At 44.5% G+C, this 22,536-nt stretch overlaps 3 protein-coding genes across 4 annotated transcripts in view; 2 read left to right on the top strand and 1 right to left on the bottom strand.

Annotated features, from left to right (window-relative positions):
* ZCCHC14 (zinc finger CCHC-type containing 14) overlaps nucleotides 1-7,542 on the top strand; it is a 67,673-nt gene extending 60,131 nt beyond the window's left edge. Inside the window, exons 11-13 of the mRNA XM_063112770.1 lie at nucleotides 570-710; nucleotides 794-2,251; nucleotides 3,532-7,542. Coding sequence (XP_062968840.1) covers nucleotides 570-710; nucleotides 794-2,251; nucleotides 3,532-3,587 — 1,655 coding nt within the window. The 3' untranslated portion in view covers nucleotides 3,588-7,542. The remainder of the gene's footprint in view (nucleotides 1-569; nucleotides 711-793; nucleotides 2,252-3,531) is intronic.
* Nucleotides 7,543-8,764: 1,222 nt separating this feature from the next.
* On the bottom strand, nucleotides 8,765-22,409 carry MAP1LC3B (microtubule associated protein 1 light chain 3 beta). 2 transcript variants are annotated; one of them, XM_063112771.1, is made up of 4 exons: nucleotides 22,195-22,409; nucleotides 14,815-14,870; nucleotides 11,411-11,517; nucleotides 8,765-10,644 (listed from the first exon to the last, which is right to left on the bottom strand). In XM_063112771.1, exons 1-4 carry the CDS (start codon nucleotides 22,394-22,396, stop codon nucleotides 10,470-10,472), a joined length of 540 nt encoding a protein of 179 aa, XP_062968841.1. In that variant the 5' UTR covers nucleotides 22,397-22,409; the 3' UTR covers nucleotides 8,765-10,469. The 2 variants fall into 2 exon arrangements, with proteins under 2 accessions (XP_062968841.1, XP_062968842.1); XM_063112772.1 differs by lacking the exon at nucleotides 22,195-22,409 and adding an exon at nucleotides 21,658-21,815.
* LOC134389554 (prefoldin subunit 5-like) lies at nucleotides 15,653-20,879 on the top strand. The gene is made up of 2 exons (XM_063113112.1): nucleotides 15,653-16,193; nucleotides 20,809-20,879. Exons 1-2 carry the CDS (start codon nucleotides 15,677-15,679, stop codon nucleotides 20,877-20,879), a joined length of 588 nt encoding a protein of 195 aa, XP_062969182.1. The 5' UTR covers nucleotides 15,653-15,676.
* Nucleotides 22,410-22,536: the final 127 nt, after the last annotated feature.

Here is a 22,536-nt window from a genome sequence, read left to right on the forward strand (position 1 = left end):
CAGCTGGTCTCCACCCACCTCCCTTGTCTTGGGGACTTGGCAACCCGTGGTCTGACTTTCAGCCGCCATCCCCCTTCCCCTTCTCCGTCCTCTCAGGCAGGCTGGGGCACCCGTCGAGTGTCTGCATTGTGTCACAGGGTGTGATGTGTTTTCCTTTATGTAATAAAAGTAGCAGGTGTCACTCGTTGGCCTCAGGAAGTGGGCTGTCTTGCGGTGCTCGTGGGTCACTCATGCTTGGGCGATAGGGCTTCCTCTGCAGGGTCCCAGAGCATAATGGTGTGGAAATGTTCATCTATTCCGCAGTGTTGGAGCAGGGAGCACCGTGCACAGGGCCTGGGCACTGCCACACAGCCCTAAGAGCCAGGTGCCCGCATGACTCTCTGCTCCGTAGCGCGCTGTCTGGCCCTGGGTGGTTTGCTTGTGGTCTGACCGTGGAGCAGGGCCTGCCCCCTGGTAGCAAGGATGCCAGCGGTGCATGCGAGGCCTCACGGGCCCCAGCTGACACCGCTCTTGTCAGCACCCTGTGGCACTGAGGTGCGCCTCCCACGCTGACCAGTCCCTCTCCGCAGAGCTGCGGGTGGATGTGGAGCAGCCAAACCACCAACTGCCCCGGGAAGGCAGCTCCTCCGAGTACTCCAGCTCCTCCTCCAGCCCGATGGGGGTGCAGGCCCGGGAAGAGAGCTCTGACAGCGCTGAGGAGAACGACAGACGTAAGGCGCTGGCGTGGCCTGCGTGCTGCCCCGCCCGGCCCGGCCGGGGTGCGGCGCCCTGACTGCTCTGTTTCCCTCTCCAGGTGTGGAGGTGCACGTGGAGGGTTCTGAGAAGGAGAAGCCAGTGACGCTGCTGAACCACTTCACTCCAAGTGCCGCCAGACCCACGGCCCAGGTTCTCCCTGTGCAGAATGAGGCTGGCTCCACTCCATCAAGCCACCACCCCCTGCCACCCCAGATGATGACTGCAGCCTCGCACATAGCACCAATCCGAATGCTGAGCTCCGTGCACAAATCAGAGAGAGGAAATGCGGACATGAAGCTCCTCTCGTCCTCTATGCACTCGCTTCTGTCTCTAGAAGACAGGAACAAAGGATCTGGACCAAGAAGCAGCGTCAAAGCGGACAAGGGCTTCGGCAACACCGTGGTGGATGTGCTCCCCACGTCAGCGCCCCACCAGCCCGTGCCAGTCCTCTCTGGACTTCCGGAGAGCAACTCCATGTCACCCGCAGTTTCCTTTGGTCCCCGGGCTAAAGTTGTGCATGCATCCACATTGGACAGGGTGCTGAAGACGGCGCAGCAACCAGCCCTGGCGGTGGAGACCAGCAGCACTGCCACAGGGACACCAAGCACGGTCCTCCATGTGGCCCGGCCGCCCATCAAACTGCTACTTTCGTCGTCTGTTCCTGCTGATTCTGCCATTTCTGGGCAAACTTCCTGTCCGAATAACGTGCAAATAAGTGTGCCCCCTGCAATAATAAACCCCCGGACTGCTCTGTACACAGCCAACACCAAAGTTGCCTTTTCTGCAGTGAGCAGTGTGCCTGTGGGCCCCCTGCAGGGCAGCTTCTGTGCGAACAGCAGCACTGCCTCTGCCAGCAGCCACCCCTCCACGGCCTTTGCAAACCTGGCCACGGGGCCCAGCTGCCCGGCACCCAGCTCCAGCCCTGCGCTTTCCTCCGTCCCCGAGAGCAGTTTTTACAGCAGCAGTGGTGGTGGCTCCACAGGAAACATTCCCACCTCAAACCAGAACCACCACCACCACCACCACCATCAGCAGCCCCCGGCACCGCCACAGCCCGCACCACCCCCACCTGGCTGCATTGTGTGCACGTCCTGTGGCTGCAGTGGCAGCTGCGGCTCGAGTGGCCTGACCGTCAGCTATGCCAACTACTTCCAGCACCCGTTCTCGGGGCCATCCATGTTTACCTTCCCCTTCCTGCCCTTCAGCCCCATGTGCAGCAATGGCTACGTCAGCGCTCAGCAGTACGGCGGTGGCTCCACTTTCCCTGTGGTGCACGCACCCTACAGCAGCAGCGTGACCCCGGACCCAGTCCTGGGTGGCCAGTCCACCTTCGCGGTGCCACCCATGCAGAACTTCATGGCAGGGACAGCGGGGGTATACCAAACCCAAGGATTGGTAGGCAGTAGCAATGGTTCCAGTCACAAAAAGAGCGGGAACCTGTCTTGTTACAACTGTGGGGCCACTGGTCACCGTGCCCAGGACTGCAAGCAGCCGTCCATGGACTTCAACCGGCAAGGTAAACACACACTCGACCTGGTCCTTCCAGGCCCAGCCCCGCACTGCACCCACCTTGGCTCCTGGAGGCAGAGCAACCCCCATGGGCCAGCAGTGCACTGCTGTCCCCCAGAAGTACACACAGATGCTTGATTTTTATGAAAACAGGAGTAAACTTTCTTCTTTTTAATGCAAAAGATAATTTTTCGAATGCTCTTTGAAACAGTATGGAAATCCTAATGATAGGCTATGAGGTCCCCGGAGGGTTCCTGTTGGTCCACACTGTGTCTAGAAGGTGATTAGCCGGTGTGGATGGGGCCTTGCTGGGCTCTGTCCTGTCTTGCCACATGCCCAGAGCCGCAGGTGTGAGTGGTCCCACACTGCCCTGTGCACGGTGGAAAGCTTAGGACATGCTCGGTGGGGCTGCTGTCTCCTGTGTGCCCCTCCCACCCCCCATCAGGTGTGGCCGTGTTTGTGTGTGTGTTGGTGCGTTAATGTCATCTCTCCTGTGCGCACCTTCTTCCTTCCCCTCCTTTCTTATTTCCTCTCTCTCTTTTTTGTCTCCGTCAGTCAGATTCACACATATATTTGATGTATTTATTACAATAGGTTTGTCCTTGCTATTTGTTTTCAAAAGATCAACTGGGGATGCGAAAGATGGTACCAAAGCTGTGACTATCACTGTGCAGCCTTGGAAGTTCCTTGGTCTCTGCAGACAGACTTCCAGGCACTTCCTTTGAGGGTTGCAGTAGATCTGTCATTCTGTGATCTACCTGTGTATCATCACCTGGAGAGTTTGTAGAAACAAGCATCCCTGACTTAGAAGGTCTGATGGTGGTGGGAGTGACAGTGGGCTCTGCCACGTGGGCTTGGGTGGGTCTGTGCCTTTCTCATGGCCACCTCCCTTTATAGAGCTGGGGCTGCATCTCCTAAGGCACGTGGGGTAGCCAGGCTCACCTGCCCTTGTTCCAGTGAAAGGTGCATGGTAGAGCGGCCCCCCCACTGTGTGCAGAGGCTGAATCCCAGAAAGAGAGCTCCTAATGAATAAGGAGATGGATTGGTAACTTTTCTCTTTAGTTGTTTCACCCTGATCTGATTTCACAATCTTGTAAAATAATGTCTATTTTGGGGGTGGGGGGGGTGGGGGGAATGGGAGGAGAGTTGGGAGTGGTTAGAACAGGTGGTCTAGATTTCCAGCAACAAAATCTTGACCAGAGACTCTGGAAATAACTGCACACATTGATTGTTTGTGATAATTCTGCAGCAATTCAAATTTGATCTCTTTTTTTTCCCTTTCTCTAGGTACTTTTAGGTTGAAATATGCCCCTCCAGCAGAAAGTCTGGACTCCACAGATTGATATTTTTCTCTGGCAACAGAACGTTATTAAGCCATGGAGACATAAGGAAAATTAATAACAAAATTGGGAAGTCTAGTTGCTGTTGAGCTTAATATTTTTAATCCAAAGGTGCTTTACTTGACTAGACTGGATAGAAAATCTAGCGTAGAAGTGCATCAAACTCGATTTTATTGCCAAAATCCTAGCTCGGAGCTTGATGTCAGGACTTGCCTAGTGGGTATCTCCGTGGTTGGTGAAATGGCCATCTCCACCCTTGGTCGCAATGCAGAGACCTCGCGTCTCCTGAAGAGCATTGCCATCACTGGTCCTTCTAGGCGCACGCAATTCCAGGGCAGCTATGCGTGATCGGAATGGAGAACTGAAGGTTGGCGCTCTCCAAGGGGAGTTCCACTGTGGACTCTTGACACCCCTGGGTTAGGGAAAATGTTGACTTTATTTTGTTTTGTTTTTTTCCTAAAGTGATTAGGCACTAATCTCTGGGATTTTTAAGGATTGCACTACAGAAGAATGTAATCTGATATAAATCTCTGCAGTTCTTGGAGACAAACTCCTCTGAGACCAGTGCAAGAGACTCAGATAATCCATAAAGAGTCGGCACTAGCAGGCTACTCGACTTAGTACACATGGAGATTTTAATATTTCCTTCCCCTCCTTCAAACACTTGTAGCAGTTTCAGGTTTTTGATTTTTTTCCTGCAAATAAATTTAAACTACATTATAAAATAGAAATAGTTTACTCACAACAACTTAATTTCTAAGGGTCCAAGTCCCAGAGAATCCATAGTCAAAGCTTTGAGAATACCTTCCTTCCCAGCCATTCAGTGGCTGAGTCCTGACATCTTCCACTACAAATGAACTCTTGCAGGGACACGGCAGCGGCACGGCTTTGCGCAGTGGCTGTGGCAGATGCTGCATGTCCTTAGCAGAGCGTGCAAGTTGTTCGATTTCACATGGGCTCCTCTGGACCCCCAGCCCCAAGGCTTACTGCTGATGGATTCACACTGAGACAGACATTTCAACAATTATACAGTCCTATCACTTATGAGCAAAAGATCAGAAATTTTCTCCTGTCAACTTCTTTTGTACTAGGTTATGTATTGATAATTAATTCCGTTAAAAATTACCTGGAAAATGTCAGTAGAAAGTGGTAAGACTCTGAAAGAGGCCACACACAGAAGACAGAGCTGCAAGATTCATAGGGGCCTGGTTGTTTTAGGTAGGAAATAAAAGTCCTCACTGTAGATCTCTACATTTCACCCCATTGGGATGGGAACATTTTGGTCTGAAATATAGGGACTTCAGTCTTCATGGTTAAAGGGAATTTTCTGCGCAAGTAATATTCTTATTTGAAATGCTAAAGCCTTCAATATTAACATACTGGTTGGTGAGGTCTTGCCAGGGATTTTCCATTTGAGTGTTTAAAAAAAATCAAAATACGCAGACCATTTTAAAATGGGACAATTAGCCTCATGCAAAATTGGTATAAATCAAAAGAATACCCTAGGATTTGAGGCATTGTGATAGGAGGCTTCAGATTTTGAGATCAGTTTTCTGGCTTCATGGAAACTAAGCAGAAAGTTGTTACATTTTTTAATGAAAGGTTTTTAGTGGAGTTTTCTAGTTTTATTTTAGTAGAGTTTTATTTCTATGCAATGCAGAATTAACAGACCTCTGTATTCTTCTCTCTTCGTGGTACACAGTATTACATATAGTTTTGAAGAAATGGTAATGCTTATTACAACAGCTATTTAGGGGAATGTTACATTGATCCCTTAAGTTATAAACACTACAAAATGTCAAAATAATGAGAACTGACACAACTTTGCCTTAAAGAGTACTAGACTGGAAATTGTCATGTTATGTTAAAGGAAGACTTAGAGTGTTCATTGATGTTTACGATTTTAATATTTCTGAAGGCTGTTATAGGAGCCTGGATATGTGCTGAAAGCCAAACTTTCAAATTTTTTGGTTTTTTAAACAAATATTTTAAATAAATCCTATTTCAACACAGTGGAATTGTTGAAAACTGTAAAGAAACAATCATTTATGTTTTTGTTTTAGTCGTCAGAATAGGGGAATGAAAGTGTCTGTTGTTACCCTTATAACTATTTTGATAACAATAGAGGTTAACAAATACATCAAAAATTAAAGGAGAAACTTTGATTTGAGATATGACACTTCAGAGTTGAGGTAAATAAGTTCTGACATTATGGCTGTTCCAGTCATCAGAGGTCATGGGAAAACTTCCAGTTGTCTTTGAAAGTGCACGTATGGTATGACGTCTCCAGTGAGGCTGTTCAAAGTTGAGAATTTTGAGACATAAATATGAGGTATACAGTACAGAAAAAATTCAACTGCAGATCCGTGAGATCTCTTCCTAAAGTGAATCCCATACTTGGACTTGAGGATATTTCCTAGCAGTATTATCTCTGATGAATTTCTCTCCAAATGCAACCAAAGTAAATATACCTAAAGAGCATTTTGCATTTCATCAGAAGACTTTCTCCTCAGTTAAAAACACAGAACATACTGATCCTGTCACATATTTAATCATTTTCCAGAAATTGTGGTCGCAGTTTCAGAGTGCTGTGGCAACCAGGTAGGGTGGCATTGGCCATGTCTTTGCTCTGTGTAGTCTGTCATATATTAAAGTTTCTAACCTGTTTTGTTTTTGTTTTTTTATCTCCAAGAATGGGGAAAGTGGAATGTACAGATTGAAGTAGAATACAGTGTTGGGATACAACTATTTAACCTTTCATTTTGTTTTTTAAGTAAATCACTCACTTTTCTACCTTATTTTCTAATTTTTATTTCATGATAATGAAAATTGGAAAGTTAAAAAACAACACAAAAAAACTCTTAATTGTTAAAGAGCACTGAGGAAATGGGAGCTAGCACTTATAATAAAAATAAAAACAAAATATTTTCTTGAATGCATATATGTGATTGGATATTTTAAAAAACCAGCATCATCTATCATCTCCAAAAGGTTACAGGAGTCAGCTTGTTAATATAGTAGTCAGTAGGTTCCATATTTTAAGTCAGTATTTAGAATTCTAGGTCCTTTACTGCAAGAAGTCCGCATAGTTAGTCTATACTACAACCTGTGTATTGAGGCACAATAGCAGTGGTAGTAACTCTGCTAGTATCATGCAGCTGTAATGTTTCCTATGTGAGCACAGGCTCAACTAGGCTTCTGCTCCCCCTCACTTCAGTGTTGCTCGGGGCACTTGCCCAGTGGGAGTTGGCGGCTCCCTCCTGGATCCTCCTTGTCCTCACTCTTCCTGCTTCCTGGTGTTGTATTTTATGCCTTGCTAGTTTTACATCCTGATAACTGATGGCATCATGTGAAGTCTTAAATGTTGTAGGGAAACTGCCAACCTGCTCAACTTGACCACCCATCCCAGAGGATGGTCCTGTGCAACCTGAGTGGGTCGTTTCCATTGTGCAGGTGACTCCCAAAGAATGAGGCAGGTGACATTTAAAGCCATGGGTTCTGAAGAGGCTGAATTGTTAAAAAGTCCCAAGGGTCTGAATGGAAGTGAGCATCTTTAATCAACACTTGCAATATTCTAGAAAACCATATACTGTGCTGGTTGAGGCCAAAGGTCAATGTTACTACACTGTTAACCGAGGGAGGGGAGCAGCGGCCACCAGTCCCTGCTCCAGCCTCACGTGTGTTGTATCAGCCCTCATCACATGTGTAAGTTCTTACATGCACAAAGACAAGGCTTTGGTACTGAAACTGAAAACCTTGTGTACTCAAGAATCTTCACAGCTTCTATTGGACATACTTTCTTTTTAGGAATGAAGGAAAATTCTCCCATTTTTGAGCCATTCTTTTGTCAATTCTACAAAATTGCATGTAACTTTATAAATATTTTTAAAAGATATAGTTTTGTAAATATTTAATATTCCGCTAATTTGATTTTGAATTGTAAATGTCAAGTATTCTGTTTTTGGGGTTTTTATGTTTTATTATACTTTGTTAAAAAGGAAAAATTGTACATTTTTAGAATGTTTTTATGAGTAAATTTAATGTACTGAAAATAAAAATGTAAAAAAAGTCTGTGTTTGATTTTATTAGGTCTTTGTCTCATACATAGTACATGAAGCACCATCTTTTCAAATAAGTCACTATTCTTGATCTCCAAACTCAGGATTCAACCCTTTCTTCCTGTGCTTACAAAAGAGATACCTGGTTTTAAATCCATTTTCAATCAAGTTTCCCAGCTTTAATAGATCAGGTACCTCAGGAATGTGGCATGGCCCTACCCTTAAGCTGTGCTCCTCCAGGGAGGAGACACCTGCTGGGGAGGGGGTGACACACAGTGCCACAGACAACCAGCTATCACACCAACCCTGTGACTTTTTTTTTTTTTTTTAACATAAATGAGGGTAACTACATGGTATGGAACCATAATCACTTGATGTCTAAAACTAAAACACACCGTTTCTGGATGTGGGATGCTGCAGTCAAGCACGTGCCTGTCCAAGGCTGCAGTGTTCTCATGATGTCAGGTAAAGGGCATGAGGAGACACAGTTGGCCTCTCCTTTTAAAACAGGCAACCACTAGCAACCTCTGATGGCTCAAGGATTGTCTTGAGGGAACTCTGAAAACAGGACAAAGGGAATGTGTGCATATCTGTTAAAAGCTAACTCAGGATAGCAGTGTTTTCCAGTAAATGTCTAAGTGCCTACTTAAATGAGTTGGGTCCAAAGTTTTCTAAATGAGTAATGCTGGCCACTAGTCTGGTCTGAGAGCTGGTGTGTTTGTACCTTGTCTTTACATGATGCCAGCAGCTTCCCACGTGGTCATCTGATGACCACAGGCATACACACGACCTGTGCTTGTTTCATTTTAGTGGTTACTGGTTTAGAGCAGTAGGTTGTCAGGTGTTTATTCCCACGAAACCGCTAGGTCCAATGACCAACCTTATACTTTGTGGTGTATCTGCAAGTTCTCAAGAGGATTTAGTTTTGTAAAGACGAGACCTGGTGGCAGGACCCTGACAAGGCAGCAGCCTTCATAAGTGGGTATCTCCCATAAAGTACTCCCCCAGCACAGCAAAACCAGCCCAGATGTGCCTTTTTGGGAAGATGATCCCCTTGGCTTTGGAGAGTACAAACAGTATGTAGGACCTGAAGTCTCAAATACCGATCCCATTAAACTGAGCTTTCATGACAGTTTTTAATTGTGCCTTTATTCACCTTAGTTCATTAAAAATGTACTTGTTTTAAAGATCCTATAAATAAAGTGACCACCCACTAACATGGGATACAGGTCACCCCTCTCAGCGGTGGTATTTTTTTAAAAAGCAGTATTTCTTATAGGAATCTTACTGATCACACAGTAGTTACAAGAATGTCAGATATAATGACATATACAATCTAAACAAGACAGGCTGATTAAGAATTTACATAATGTAAAAATATACATATTAAAAGTTAGCCATGTGGACAGATGCATGCAGTGGGGAGAGCAGGTGACAGGAATTCCTTTAATGATAAGTCGAGGACCCAGATGCAGTAATACTGCTTTTCCCCTCCATTACAGCCAACAACTTTCACTAACAGATACAAGTATTCCATACACATCTAAATACATAAGGGTAAGTTGTGAACTGCTACACGTACAGTCTGAAGTGTAACTGATCTTTCTGTGATACTTCCAAGAAAATAGTAAATAGTGGACCCCATGCAGGTAGGAGGAAGCAATGGTCATTTATTCTAGGTTGGACTTAAACTTGGAAACTTTGAAGATGTTCAACTCTTCATGTTAATATCTGTAGAGAGCATACGTCTCCTTTTGCTATGTTTTCTTCACAATTGACATGCATTTAAAAGTGGGAGAATTCTGACGGCAGTTTGACCTAACAGACAACTGACCTTACTCTTAAAAATGTGAGAACCTTTTAGTAACATATTTTAGTTATAGATTTAACATTTTAAAAAAAAAAAGATCATCCATAGCTTTAAGCCAAAAGGTAGAAGGGAGTGCATCTCGATTTTAATGCTTTCAGTTTTACTATTCTGTAGTTTCTATGACAGTCCTAAAGGATGACACTGATACAACTGCTTGTTTATTTATCAAAGCAGGTACTAGTTTGAAGTCTTAGATCAGAGAAACTCCAAAACAGAAGAAATGCCATTTTTCTCTCTCTGGGGCCTTTTAAAAAACTAGACCAAAACTGGAAAGTATTCAAAGTGCCTATTGAGTACTGGTTGTTTTCTGTGTGTAACTGTCTAGAAAACAAACCAAGTAAGAACTTTCCAACACTGCAGAAGTTTGGACTTCTTTTGGTATACCTCTGTTAGGAATTGGGAACCTCGAGCAGCAGTTCATAGAGTGGTTTTTTATACACCCCCGTTTTACCCTGCTTTTGTGCCAACCATTATGGCAAATGCATTTTGGGGGGTTATGCTTGACAACTTAGAGATCCTCTCAGGCAGATTTCTCTAGTTGGGTAGAAACCCTTCTATTAAAAAATGGCCGGTTCTGTGAAACTAAAGACAGTGCCTTTCTGAATGCCTTTAAGTTACTGCTTGAAATATAAGTTCTTATTGGGGAAAAAAGAGAATCAAAATAACTTAAAGGTCTATTTTATTGGCAACTTAGAACGCAAAGTATTTTGTTTTTAAACTTCTAAAATTTGAAAAGATAGCCTAGGTTAAATAATAACAGTTTTCCAAGCTGAATGTGATCATATGGAGCTCAGTTTCTCTGACTGAAATACAAAAACAACTTCCTAAAACTCCTACGTGGAACACTACTGTTTTGATGATCTGTGATTACATGAACTGATCAATCTCAGTTGGTAACATCCCTTTTTTTCCTTTGTAAGGGTTCAAAAATTCTACAATAGAGGCATTTTTCTAGTCTTACACTGACGATTTCATTCCAAATGTCTCCTGGGAGGCGTAGACCATATACAGGAATCCATCTTCATCTTTCTCACTCTCATATACCTCCGAGATCGGTGTGGAGACGCTCACCATGCTATGTCCATTCACCAATAGGAAGAAGGCTTGATTAGCATTGAGCTGTAAGCGCCTTCTATTGAAAAAAACAACACGAAGAAATATTGATATATCAATATGATACATGTGGATCATGTGTAAACATATCACCCACCCTGATGGATGAAATACTGTATTAAGATTTTGTAAATGCTGCTTCTGGCAAAGCATATGCCTTGCTGATGATGAATCTAATATTTCTTCTTATAAACCATAAGACATATTCTATTATTCATGACCCATATTAACTATAATCACTGACAGGTTATTATTAGCACATTCCTCAGGCCAGTTTTAAACTAGTATACTATATAAATAGCTGTTAGTGTCCAATGTGCTAAAAACAGTTAAAAATATAACTTACAGGGGCTGGCTGGTTAGCTCACTTGAGTAGTAGTAGTAGTGCTGATAACAATAAGGTCAAGGGTTCGCATCCCCATACTGGCCAGCCACATGCACACACACCAAAAAATTTTATATATAAAATTTACAAACTATTCTAAGATCTAAGCCTGTGCAATTTATTGCCATTGCACTAACTCAACACTCTCTTTTACTAGTTTTCTGTACAAAACTTTAACGACTTGTAACATTTCTTTTAAAGAAACAACATCTATACTAGATGTTACAGTGAAAGAATCAGGAGGGACCGGAGGTCTGGAGAGTAAAAAATATAAAACCTCAGACATAAGACATTATATGGTTTTATTAAACTGGCATAGACTATAATCAGAACTAAAGATTTATCTGTCTGATAAAGAATGAGAAATTACTCAAAAATAACAAAGGAGGTGATTAAATACCTAATTATCTTGATGAGTTCACTCATGTTGACATGATCAGGTACAAGGAACTTGGTTTTATCCAGGACAGGAAGCTGCTTCTCACCCTTGTATCGTTCTATTATCACCTAGAAAAGAAGCCAGAAGTAATTTAAAAATAGTTGTCAACAATGAAAAATAGATAAAATGCTTCTCATGCTGTAATTGACACATGCCAAAATGAGGTTTAAAATAGCACATTCAAGGCCGGCCGTGGCTCACTCGGTAGAGTGCGGTGCTGACAACACCAAGCCAAGCGTTGAGATCCCCTTACCGGTCATCTTTTTAAAAAAATAAAAATAAAAATAAAATAAATAAAATAGCACATTCATTAGTTTCCTCATAGCACTCCTGTGAAGAGAGATCACTGATCATTTATCAGTAAATTCTGACTCTATCTCTTACAAAATATGGTATACAAGAGAAAGACAACAGAGCTGCCACCAGACACGTGGAGTGACTGAAAGTGGGGAAAGATACTTGCTATGTACCCTTTTGTTGTGTTTGAAATTGAAACAATAAATAATATTATACCTAGTCAGAAAAAGGCACAGAGAGGCTGGGTACCAGCTTGAAGTTCAGAATATCTGAAACAATTTATATCAATTCCAATACCATCATTTCCTGAGACATGGCAGAAGTCCTGATGAAAGTAAATGCATGTCTTTTAATAAAAGTGTAAGTCAATTCTTAATTATGGTAATATGCTCAATGTTTACCCATATTAGAGACTGTTTTCTCCACTTGATATGAAAAAAATCAAGTAAATATTTGACAAGGCAAGTAAAAACCATGATTAGCTGGTTCTGGAGAAAGCTGGAGCAGAAAGACTTGATGGTCCTTTCATTTTGATAAAACATGCTGAAATAGATCCATTAGTTACTCACTATAATTCCTTTATATGGAAGAAAAAAGTGTTTATTTTTTTTTTAGTTCTAAGATGCTATAAAACCTGACCACAGACGGGCCTTTGCGTCTTATTATTGTCTGTATTTACTGAGCGCTGCAGACGTCCTTCTCCATATCCAGTAATCTATCCTGTCACAACAATGAGAAACTGAGAGATGGGAATGAAAAAGCTTTATATGTTTCTTTAGGAGGTAACAATGCTTATCTGTACATGGTTCCATTGTGTGAGACCTACATAAGTTTCTGTGAAAAGGAAGGTCAAGCTGTCATCACCCTCCTTGGTAAGACATGTTCAAAAGTGTGATATCCACAAGGAAGTATCAGCATGTTGCCTCCACTTGCCTGAGTTTAAGGGGTAGCAGAAAACAGAGGCAGTATAAAAATCTTGGATCCTTGACCCCAGAGGACTCAGAAGAGGTCAGAGAACGAGAAGAAAAGTTCAAGACCTTAGGAGCCTTCTATTTTTTTTTTTTTTTTTTTTTTTTAAAAGATGACCGGTAATGGGATCTTAACCCTTGACTTGGTGTTGTCAGCACCACGCTCAGCCAGTGAGCAAACCGGCTATCCATATATGGGATCTGAACCCAGGGCCTTGGTGTCATCAGCACCGCACTCTCCCGAGTGAGCCACGGGCTGGCCCTAGGAGCCTTCTATTAAAAGAACACACAACAGTCTGGGAAATGCTGAATGATTAGGGGCACCTTTCTGCTCTGGTTTGCCATGAGTGTGTTTTGGTGGGAGTTGTTCTATCAAGTCCTAACGCCCTATTTGTTTAGTTAATCTCCATGAAAACAATCATCTATAAGTGACTGGTTTACTTTTTAGTTCTTATTTTCCATTTTTCCTTTACTCTTCTAATTTGGTACAGAAGATATGTAAGTCGTGGAATAAAACATTTGGCTAGATCTGAAAAGTGCCTTGTGGAATGTTTCACTTAGAAGGTAGGAGCACAGAGAGAAAAGCCAGCCCTAGGGAATCCAGGCAGGGGTTGGGTAGAAGGGATGTCAGTGAGCTGCCTGTGGCTTCTCTGGCCATCTCTTTTTCAACAAGTAAGCACCTGTGAGGGTCTGGCTCTCAATTCTGTTCAGGTGTCATGGGTATGTGGAAGTACAAGTAAGTGAATTTCTGCAAAGAACCTGAAACTACTAGCAGCAAAGATGGCTGTCAATGGACACAGAGATTCACATTTCAAAAGGAGACTGTGGAACAAAACCTGGCTGGCTGTTGGGCTTCCAACTGCTTGCATGTACTAGCAAGTTGATACAGCAGGTACTCAAAAGTGAAGGAAAACTTAAAATGAAGGAAATTCTATTTAGTCTAAGAGGGTCCTCCCCAGGAAGCTCATCCCCTTCGCCATACATTATCCCCAAGCATGAAAACAAACTGAAATTTCCAACCAGCCCAGAGAAAACAGAGAACATCTTTTATTGTAGAATCACACAGTTGTGAAAATACTGAGCAAACCCATCTCTTTCTCCTTTCTGTGTACCTTAAAAACCCCAAAACCAGCCAACATGGCATCTGCAGCCCCAATTCCAGAGATCTTTCATCTTTCCCCTCTCAATTTGGTATGAAGTGACCAGTCAGAAAGCCAAATAAGAAAGCTTCTAGTGAACTTAGTAGTGGAGTTTATTTCTAAGCAGTCTGTAGAATCAGAAGAGGGTAATACCAGCCAACATTAGATGACTACCATTTGCCCAGAATTATGCAAATCTTTACAACTACATGGGGTGAGATTTTCTTCCCATTTTCATCCCCAGATGAGGATGCTGGAACTCCTCTCAGAGTTTTAGTAACTAGCCCAAGATCACATCGTAACCTTGAACCTAAGTCTTGAACTTAGCCTGTCTGAAACCAAATGGTTTTTGACCATTTCTCTCTAGCCCTAGTGACTCTGAAAGCCTATTTATGGTCCACCATTCAAGGATTCACAGCTCAAGATGCTTATGATTGGGCACAGAAGCAAATATCTGAGGCCTCTACACGTGACAAAGGAGAGCAGTGTCTCTTCTCCATCTCCTGCAAAGAAACCAAATATAAGAAGAAACTTCTCTGGGGCATCGAAAGTCAGGCAGCCTCGAGTGTGCAGTTATGTTTAAATCCTGAGAGCCATTCACTTTCCCACAACAGCGGTCCATTTGCTTCCTTTAAAAGACAGCAAATACTTCTTTCCATAGTAAAATACAAACAGTTCTAGCCCCCTGTCCTTTTTCCCCCAAACAATTACATTTGACTTGTGAAGTGTATAACATTAAGGCAGCAAACTTGGACTTAGGAAGAAAAAGAATGTGATTAGAAAACTGTCGACTAACATATTTCAATTCTAGGTTATGAAACTGACACATAAGGTTTGAATGATTCCTGTAGAAATCCCTGTCAAGTGGGTGTAGTTAAGCAGCACCACAATGAAGTTGTATTTAAGCAGTGCTCTCTTCTGCTTACATGAAAGGCTGAAACAGATGCCTGAGACTACCTACCGGGATTTTGGTAGGATGCTGCTCTCGGATAAGTCGGACATCTTCTACTCTTTGTTCTGCAATGAAAGGAAGAGACATAAGCATTATTAAAGGCCAGAACGCTTCTTCCCTGCATTTCTATGGTGACTGTTCCATATCTGAATTCAGCTGTCCTTAGCTGTGGCATAGCAAAAGCAGTGAAGACATGTTTCCTAGAATTTAAGGAAACTGAACAGTAACATTTTACATCTGACAAAGACTGGTATCCAAGACCAAAGGCAACTTACATAGAAACCAAGAGGCAATTACACAGCTCTATCAGGTGGTATGACACAAGATCAGGAGTATGGAAATCCTAGTTTCAAGGGATTGGGACTCCAGGTTTGTAGTCAAATATACTAAGCATATTAACTGTCTGGAATTCCCAATCTTTCCTCCATGGACTTCTTCCACCAATAATGTTTGTATCAATTTTTAAAAATTTTCCATAGTTACAGTTGGTATCGGAATCCATTATAAGCCACAGACTGTTCAATGCAATTTTCTCTTATTACTTCCAGCTTTTTAATGATATGGTACTTAAGAGAAAAGAAACTGCTCAAGAGGAAGGAATATGGAAAGAAGTCTACTGTTGAATACTTTTCTGAGAATATCTCTATTCTCTCTTTTAATATGATCACTTATTTATATTTTCAATAACTGTACTAGGCTCTCTTAGCAATACAGGAAATAAACCAAGCCCAGGTCTCAATAACCTGACAATACAGTTGGACAGACATGTCATTTACACAGCAATATGTGAATGTATGATTTAGACAGTATTATTTAAAATCTTCAATGAAAAAATTAACAAAATCTCTCTTCCTTAGTCCTCCTTCCCCACATGGTGCAGTCAGTTAACATCACCAAACTGAATCTGCTGCAGCTAGAAATGCTCAAAAACCAGCTGGACCAGGACATGGAGTTCTTATCTACGTCCACTGCCCAGCTCAAAGTGGTATCGTCCAAGTATGTGGAAGCCAAGCACTGTCTGAACATGCTAAACAACAGCAACGAGGGGAAAGAATTACTCGTCCCATTGACGAGTTCTATATATGTCCCTAGGAAGCTACATAATGTGGAATATATGCTCATCAACATGGAAACTGGCTACTATGTAGAGCAGACAGCTGAAGATGCCAAAGACGACTTCAAGAGGAAGACAGACTTCCTCACCAAGCAGATGGAGAAAATCCAGCCAGCTCTGCAGGAGAAGCATGCCATGAAACAGGCTGTCATGAAAATGATGAACCAGAAGATTCAGCAGCTCGCAGCCCTGGGGACAGCTCAGCCTACCGCCAAGGCCGGAATTTGCTGCAGAAATGGGGCAGAGGGACCCTGCTTCAGAGGCCTGGAACTTTGTGAGCGTGGCTTCTTGGTTTCCAGGAAGGGAAGGGTCTTGTGTTTAATGCTAATAAATGTGCCAGCGGGCAAATAAATAAATAAATGACAAGATCACCTTGATTTACTTAGTAAGATCCATTTTCGTGGTATCTGCGAATAAATGATCAATGTCATGAACCTCCTGAGAAGGTGGCTCCAGAAAAAAGACGCTATGACCTATATAAATACGAATTTATTCTAATATCACTGCCAATTTCATTTGGAGTTTAAAAAAAAAACAATTTTAATATCCATTTTTTTTAAAAAAACAATTTTAGCATCACTCTTTATAAAAACTATTGAAATAATTCTTATGAAATAAAAAAAAAAAAAAGAAATAATTCTTATGTTCATGTCTGGCCATGTAGGCTCTATTTCTATTTTCCCATCCACTATTTTAAAATCAGCTTCTAAGACAAATTACTAAATATAAACATCTTTGCTACATACCAAGATGACTGCAAACTCATGGATTTCTACCAGTACATATTCCTACTCAATAAATATAAGGCTAAAGACATATTTAACTATTGTTAATAGTAAACTTAACCTAGTGGCTCTTATCCTTCTCTACATTGAGCCCTTCTCTACTTCTGAGCAATGGTCTCAATGACCTCTCTTCATCACTTTTCCCAACTCTAAGACCTCTCCCTATGTCTGTCCTACCCCAGAAAAGGTGCTGTACAATCCATATGTAACTCCAGCTTTTTCACAAAAACCTATTTTGTCAATGTAGATTATTTCAGGGTCTAGCGGAAATCACAATTTAATTAACTCACTATAGCAAATAAATGATAACTCTTTAATATATCCTGGAATATGTTTCACATTTAAAAACGTACCCTAATAAATCTAAAAGTGGAGAGCTAGCTGGTTACTCAATTGGTTAGAGCATGGTGTTATAATACCAACGATCCCCAAACAGGCAAGCCACCAAAAAAATAAATAAAAACATTCAGGCAGAAACGAAATATATTTTTTTAAACACAAGATAGAGAAGAAAAAAACAAAAAGGTCTAAATGTGAGGCTTCAAGAGGCTGGCCAGTTACTCAGTTGTTTAGAACATGGTACTGATAACACCAATGGTGTCCAAGATTCGATCCCTGTACTGGCCGGCCGGCCACCAACACACACACACACACACACACACACACACACACACACACACACACACACACACACACACACACACACACACACACACACACACACACACACACACACACACACACACACACACACACACACACACACACACACACACACACACACACACACACACACACACACACACACACACACACACACACACACACACACACACACACACACACACACACACACACACGAGCCTTCAAAGTTAGAAACTATAGTATTAAAAGTTAACTTATCCTGATTTATCTTCAAAATAAGGCCTAAAAGAGAAAGACAAAAATGATTTTTATTAAAGGTGAGAATATTGAGGTATAAAGAAGACAAGTGACTACTTAAGGTAAAAAGAGTAGCACCAAAATCCCATAGAAATATCTTAGCATCTGGGCCAGTTGCAATGAAAATCCAGTAGCAAGCCTGAAATAATTGAGTATGTATGGTATATGCTGGTGCTTCACTCTTTTTAAGTAAGGAGCTGTTTTAAAGAGGCTAACAGTATATTTAACAAAAGCATTAACACAACACAGATCAATGGCATAGGAGAGCAATTCTTTCATTCCACTATTTTCCTAATGCTCTAATGATGTTTATTATTTGTCTTCCCCAACAGACTGCCCCCTGGCAGTCAGGGACCCAGCTCTAGTTATCTGTGTTTCCCCAGGGCTCAGGCTTATACATAGAAGATGGTTAATAAACAATTGAATGAAAACTGTAAAATGGAAATTAACTCAGCTCCAAATGCACATCAAGATCCATTTCCCCAGATTCCTTTCCTCTGATCCCTAAGATTCCTCAGAGGCCTCAAAAACACAAAAATAGAGTGTAGCAGTCTAAGGTGTCTTATTTTACCAACGTATTATTTGCAAAGTTTGTTTGAGATATCCTAGGGCATTTAAAGCAAAATTTTAGTTACACGCATGTTCCAGAATTTATTTCAATAAGTGAAATGGAAACATAATAAATATTTTCCCTCAACCTGTCTATAAACCATAAATGTAATATCCAACCCATCAATGAGTGACACAGCTTAAGTTCATGGACTACCACCTAGGTTTTGACATAAATCTCACTCTCGAGCCTGTCTATTATAGCAGTTGGAACTGTTTACTATAGATCAACACATAAACTTTCTGGGGATATACACCTTTTTTTTTTTAAAGATGACTGGTAAAGGGATCTTAACCCTTGACTTGGTGTTGTCAGCACCATGCTCACCCAGTGAGCTAACTGGCCATCCCTATATGGGATCCGAACCCGTGGCTTTGGTGTTATCAGCACCACACTCTCCCGAGTGAGCCACAGGCTGGCCCCTGGGGATATACACTTTTGTTGGAGTGGCTTAAGATCTAAGTTTACCATCCTCAATAAAATTTCAGCAGAACTGTCTCTGGGAAACAGATCTGTTATTAAATAAACTGGGGCACCCCCGAAGCAAATGGAGTGATTATTACATTTGAGAAGACCAAATCTAAAATTATTTGCTCAATTTTAATTTTTTTTTTTTTTTTTTTTTTTAAAGATGACTGGTAAGGGGATCTTAACCCTTGACTTAGTGGCGTCAGCACTACACTCTCCCAAGTGAGTGAACCGGGCATCCCTATATAGGGATCCAAACCCGTGGCCTTGGTGTTATCAGCACTGCATTCTCCCAAGTGAGCTACAGGCTGGCCCATCAATTTTAATTTTTGAAGTTCATAAGATTTTTCAAAAACATCTGCAAGGATACACTACGTCTCTCGACTCATATACTGAAAATAATGGATACCTACTTGAGACTGGAAGAATTGTCAGAAGGTTAAAGGTACCATCCATACTCTGCCACTAGGTGGACCATGATCTTCACCTCTATGGGCCCCACCCAGTTTCTTCAGCTACAAAAGGAGGTTGTTTTGGATGAGCTCTAAAATCCATTCAACGTTAAAAGCACTTTCAATCCATCCTGGTAGAGGATACCAGCAGAACTATACTGTTTTAAGTTAACCTTAAACTCTCTCACTAAGAAAGAAAAATAAACACTCAAGCTAACTGAGGCTGGTTTTATGTTCTATAAAGATGTTCTCTCCAAAGAATTGATTTCCCTCATTTACCGTGCTACAAATTTCTGAAAATTTTCAATGCTGATAGTCAAGATTACCAAAATGAGAAGAAAAGGCAGCAGCCATTAAATAATACTTGACACATTTCTGCAAAATGACTATTAAAGAGATCTTTAAAGGAGGGGATGGGGAGAATTAAGATGAGCTAAGGGGAAAACCCTGAAAATCCAGTGTATATACGATATACCAGTGAAAAAAAAAATTGGAGCATTCTTGCTGGTTTAGCTCCAAGGCCACTTTTAGGTTCCAAGCCAATTCCTTGTATGTTAATCTTATTTTTCCTATCTTTACTACCAACTCTGCCTCAGAGATTTCTCCAGAACAACCTACAAATACTATCAGTGAAAGGAAAATAACTGTAGTCTCCATTTTAAGAAAAACGGCACCTGTCCCACACAAATGTCCCCAGTTTTTTAACTTCCAAAAACTGGTTAGTAAGGACAGAAACCAGATACAACAGCAAATCTACTTCAAATGCTGCTCTCTCAGGGCTCCATAAAAGCTAGACAATATTAAGAGTTCATTAAGGTCACCAAAGGGCAATTTTTTTTAACAAAAAAGGCATGTTTGAGTCTTGCTAACCAACAAACTGCCTTAAGAGGCTTTTTGAAAAGATATGCTTGGCAGGCCAATGTAAATTTTCCTTTACTGAAGCTTCTCAGACAGGAAAAATCAAGTAATTGTCAATAATGAGATCTGCAAAATCACACACAAATTCAAGTGAATATGAAGCTCTTTCTAGACTCCAGGAAACTAGACAAAAGTAGACACGGAGGTTTTGGTGATGGGCAACAATAATCAGCCACAATGTATATCGACATAATAAAATTTAAAAAAAAAAACAAACAAAAAAAAAGTAGACACTACCACTCTTTAGGATCCCACAGAGGATTACCACAGGAAGCTCACTGTCTACAGGAATGACACCGGTCTTCCCTACTGTACCTGTAACTTTTGAGAGCTATGACTGAAAAGTCCTGCAAAATAGACATTCAAAACGGCCACGCTGTTACTGCAGAATTTTCTTGCTTAAGCGGGGCAACGATCACTTCCTTCTCGTCATGTGCATGGGGTAAATATTGTGGTGATGGCCCTTACTTTCATTTTCAACCCCATGCCAGTACACCTAAGTTGGGTTTCCCGTCTAAAGTAGGAGAAAGGGGGGGTTTGTTTCTGGTGTAGAAGTTAACAGCGCCATTGCCAGCCGAGGAGAAAAGGTACCCGCGCCAGCGGCTGGACTGCCCCTAGCGATTCTAGGCACTGACCCTAACGCTTCCCAGCCAGAGTCATCTACACGGACGCGCCGTCTCAGGGAGCGCTCGCCAACCTCCACCCTTCCCGCAGTGAGGGGGCTGCTGTTTGCCGGCAAGAGCGTGTGCTCCGGGAGGCGTTTTCAATCGGCACAGCTTCCCTGAGAGCGTGTCGCCTGGGCCCTCGGCGCCACCTCAGAGCAGACCTGTCCCAGCTCGGCCTGCGGGTCCAGCGCCGGAGCGTCGCCCTCCCTCAGCGCCGTACCCCGGAGAGGCAAGTGATTCAGCATGCCGCCCCGGCCCGTTGGGCCCTCCACAGCCCCCGGCACCCCCCACAGCCCTCGGCCCCTTACAACCCGGCGCCCTTCAGCCCTCAGCCCCGGGCCGCTCGGCCCTCCACAGCACTCGGCCCTCCACAGCACTCGGCCCTCCACAGCACTCGGCCCTCTACAGCCCCCGACCCCCCACAGTCCCCGGCTCCCCCACAGCCCTCGGCCCCTCAGTCCCGGCCCCGCTCGGCCTCCCACAGCCCCCGGCCCTCCACAGCCCCGGGCCCCTCAGTCCTGGCCCCGCTCGGTCCCCCACAGCCCCCGGCCCTCCACAGCCCCCGGCCCCTCAGTCCCGGCCCCGCTCGGCCTCCCAGAACCCCCAGCCCTCCACAGCCCCCGGCCCCCCACAGCCCCCGGCCCTCCACAGCCCTCGGCCCCTCAGTTCCGGCCCCGCTTGGCCACCCACAGCCCCCGGCCTTCCACAGCCGGCAGCCCCTCAGTGCCGGGCCCGCTCGGCCCCCTACAGCCCCCGGCCCCCCACAGCCCCCGGCCCCTCAGCCCCGGCCCCGCTCGGCCCCCCACTGCCCCCGGCCCTCCAGAGCCCTCGGCCCCTCTCGGCCCTCCACAGCCCTCGGCCCGGTCCTCGCCCCTCGGTCCCGCCGCCCGACACCGACCGAAGGTGCGGCGCTGCTTAAAGGTCTTCTCCGACGGCATGGCGCGGGAGGCTGGGGGGCACGGAGGGTCCCGGCGGCTCCGGGGGACGGCAGACGAGGCTGAGACTCCGGCGACAGCGCTTTCCCTTGTGCTCTCAGCCCCGCAACTGGGTCAGGTGACCGGCGCCGTGTCATCGGGAGGCGGGGCTAGGCTCGGCCAGGGCGGCCGCCATGGAGGGCGTGGCGGAACTAGGGCGCCTCGCGCAGCGCTGGGGACCGGGCGGAGGCTGCGCGTGCGCGGCAGGAAGGAGCGCGCCCCGCGCATGCGCCCGGCCGTACGATGGTGGAAAGGCTCGGTTGCCCCAGGCAGCAGAGGGGCGCGCGGAGCACCAGAGGTGGTGGCGCGGGAGGCGGGCGCGCCATCGCCCCGGGTAGCGGGAGGGGCGGCTCGCTGCGCGCTCAGTGATGCTCTGAGGCGGAGGCGTGGCGGGGTCGGAGAGGGGCCGAGCCCGGGGAGGGCGGGCCGGCCACGGTCAAGGCGGACGACTCCTCCGATACCTTGCGTGGAGGGACTGGGGCTGCCGCCCCCGGGTGCCTCGTGCAGAGGGCTCGGCAGGGCGACCGGGGCCGCTCCTCCGAGAGGCTGCGAGGCCAGCCGGGGCTGCGGAGGACGAGGAGGGTGTCCTTGTCCCCTCCGGCCTCTGCGCCCGCCGGACGTGCGCGCTGGAGAACGGGGACGCCTCTCACTGCAGCCCGGCATTTCCAGGCCGCGGGGCCCCGGCCTGGTGACACACGGTCACGCAGCTGGCCCGGCGTCGCGCCCGCGTTCCCGGCCGGGTGCTCATGCTGCCCGTTGTTTACCTCGGAGGACAACACGCCAGTACTACTGCGTGACTGGCT

The sequence above is a fragment of the Cynocephalus volans genome, chromosome 10 (genome assembly GCF_027409185.1).
Source record: "Cynocephalus volans isolate mCynVol1 chromosome 10, mCynVol1.pri, whole genome shotgun sequence".
Classification (NCBI taxonomy): Eukaryota; Metazoa; Chordata; class Mammalia; order Dermoptera; family Cynocephalidae; genus Cynocephalus; species Cynocephalus volans.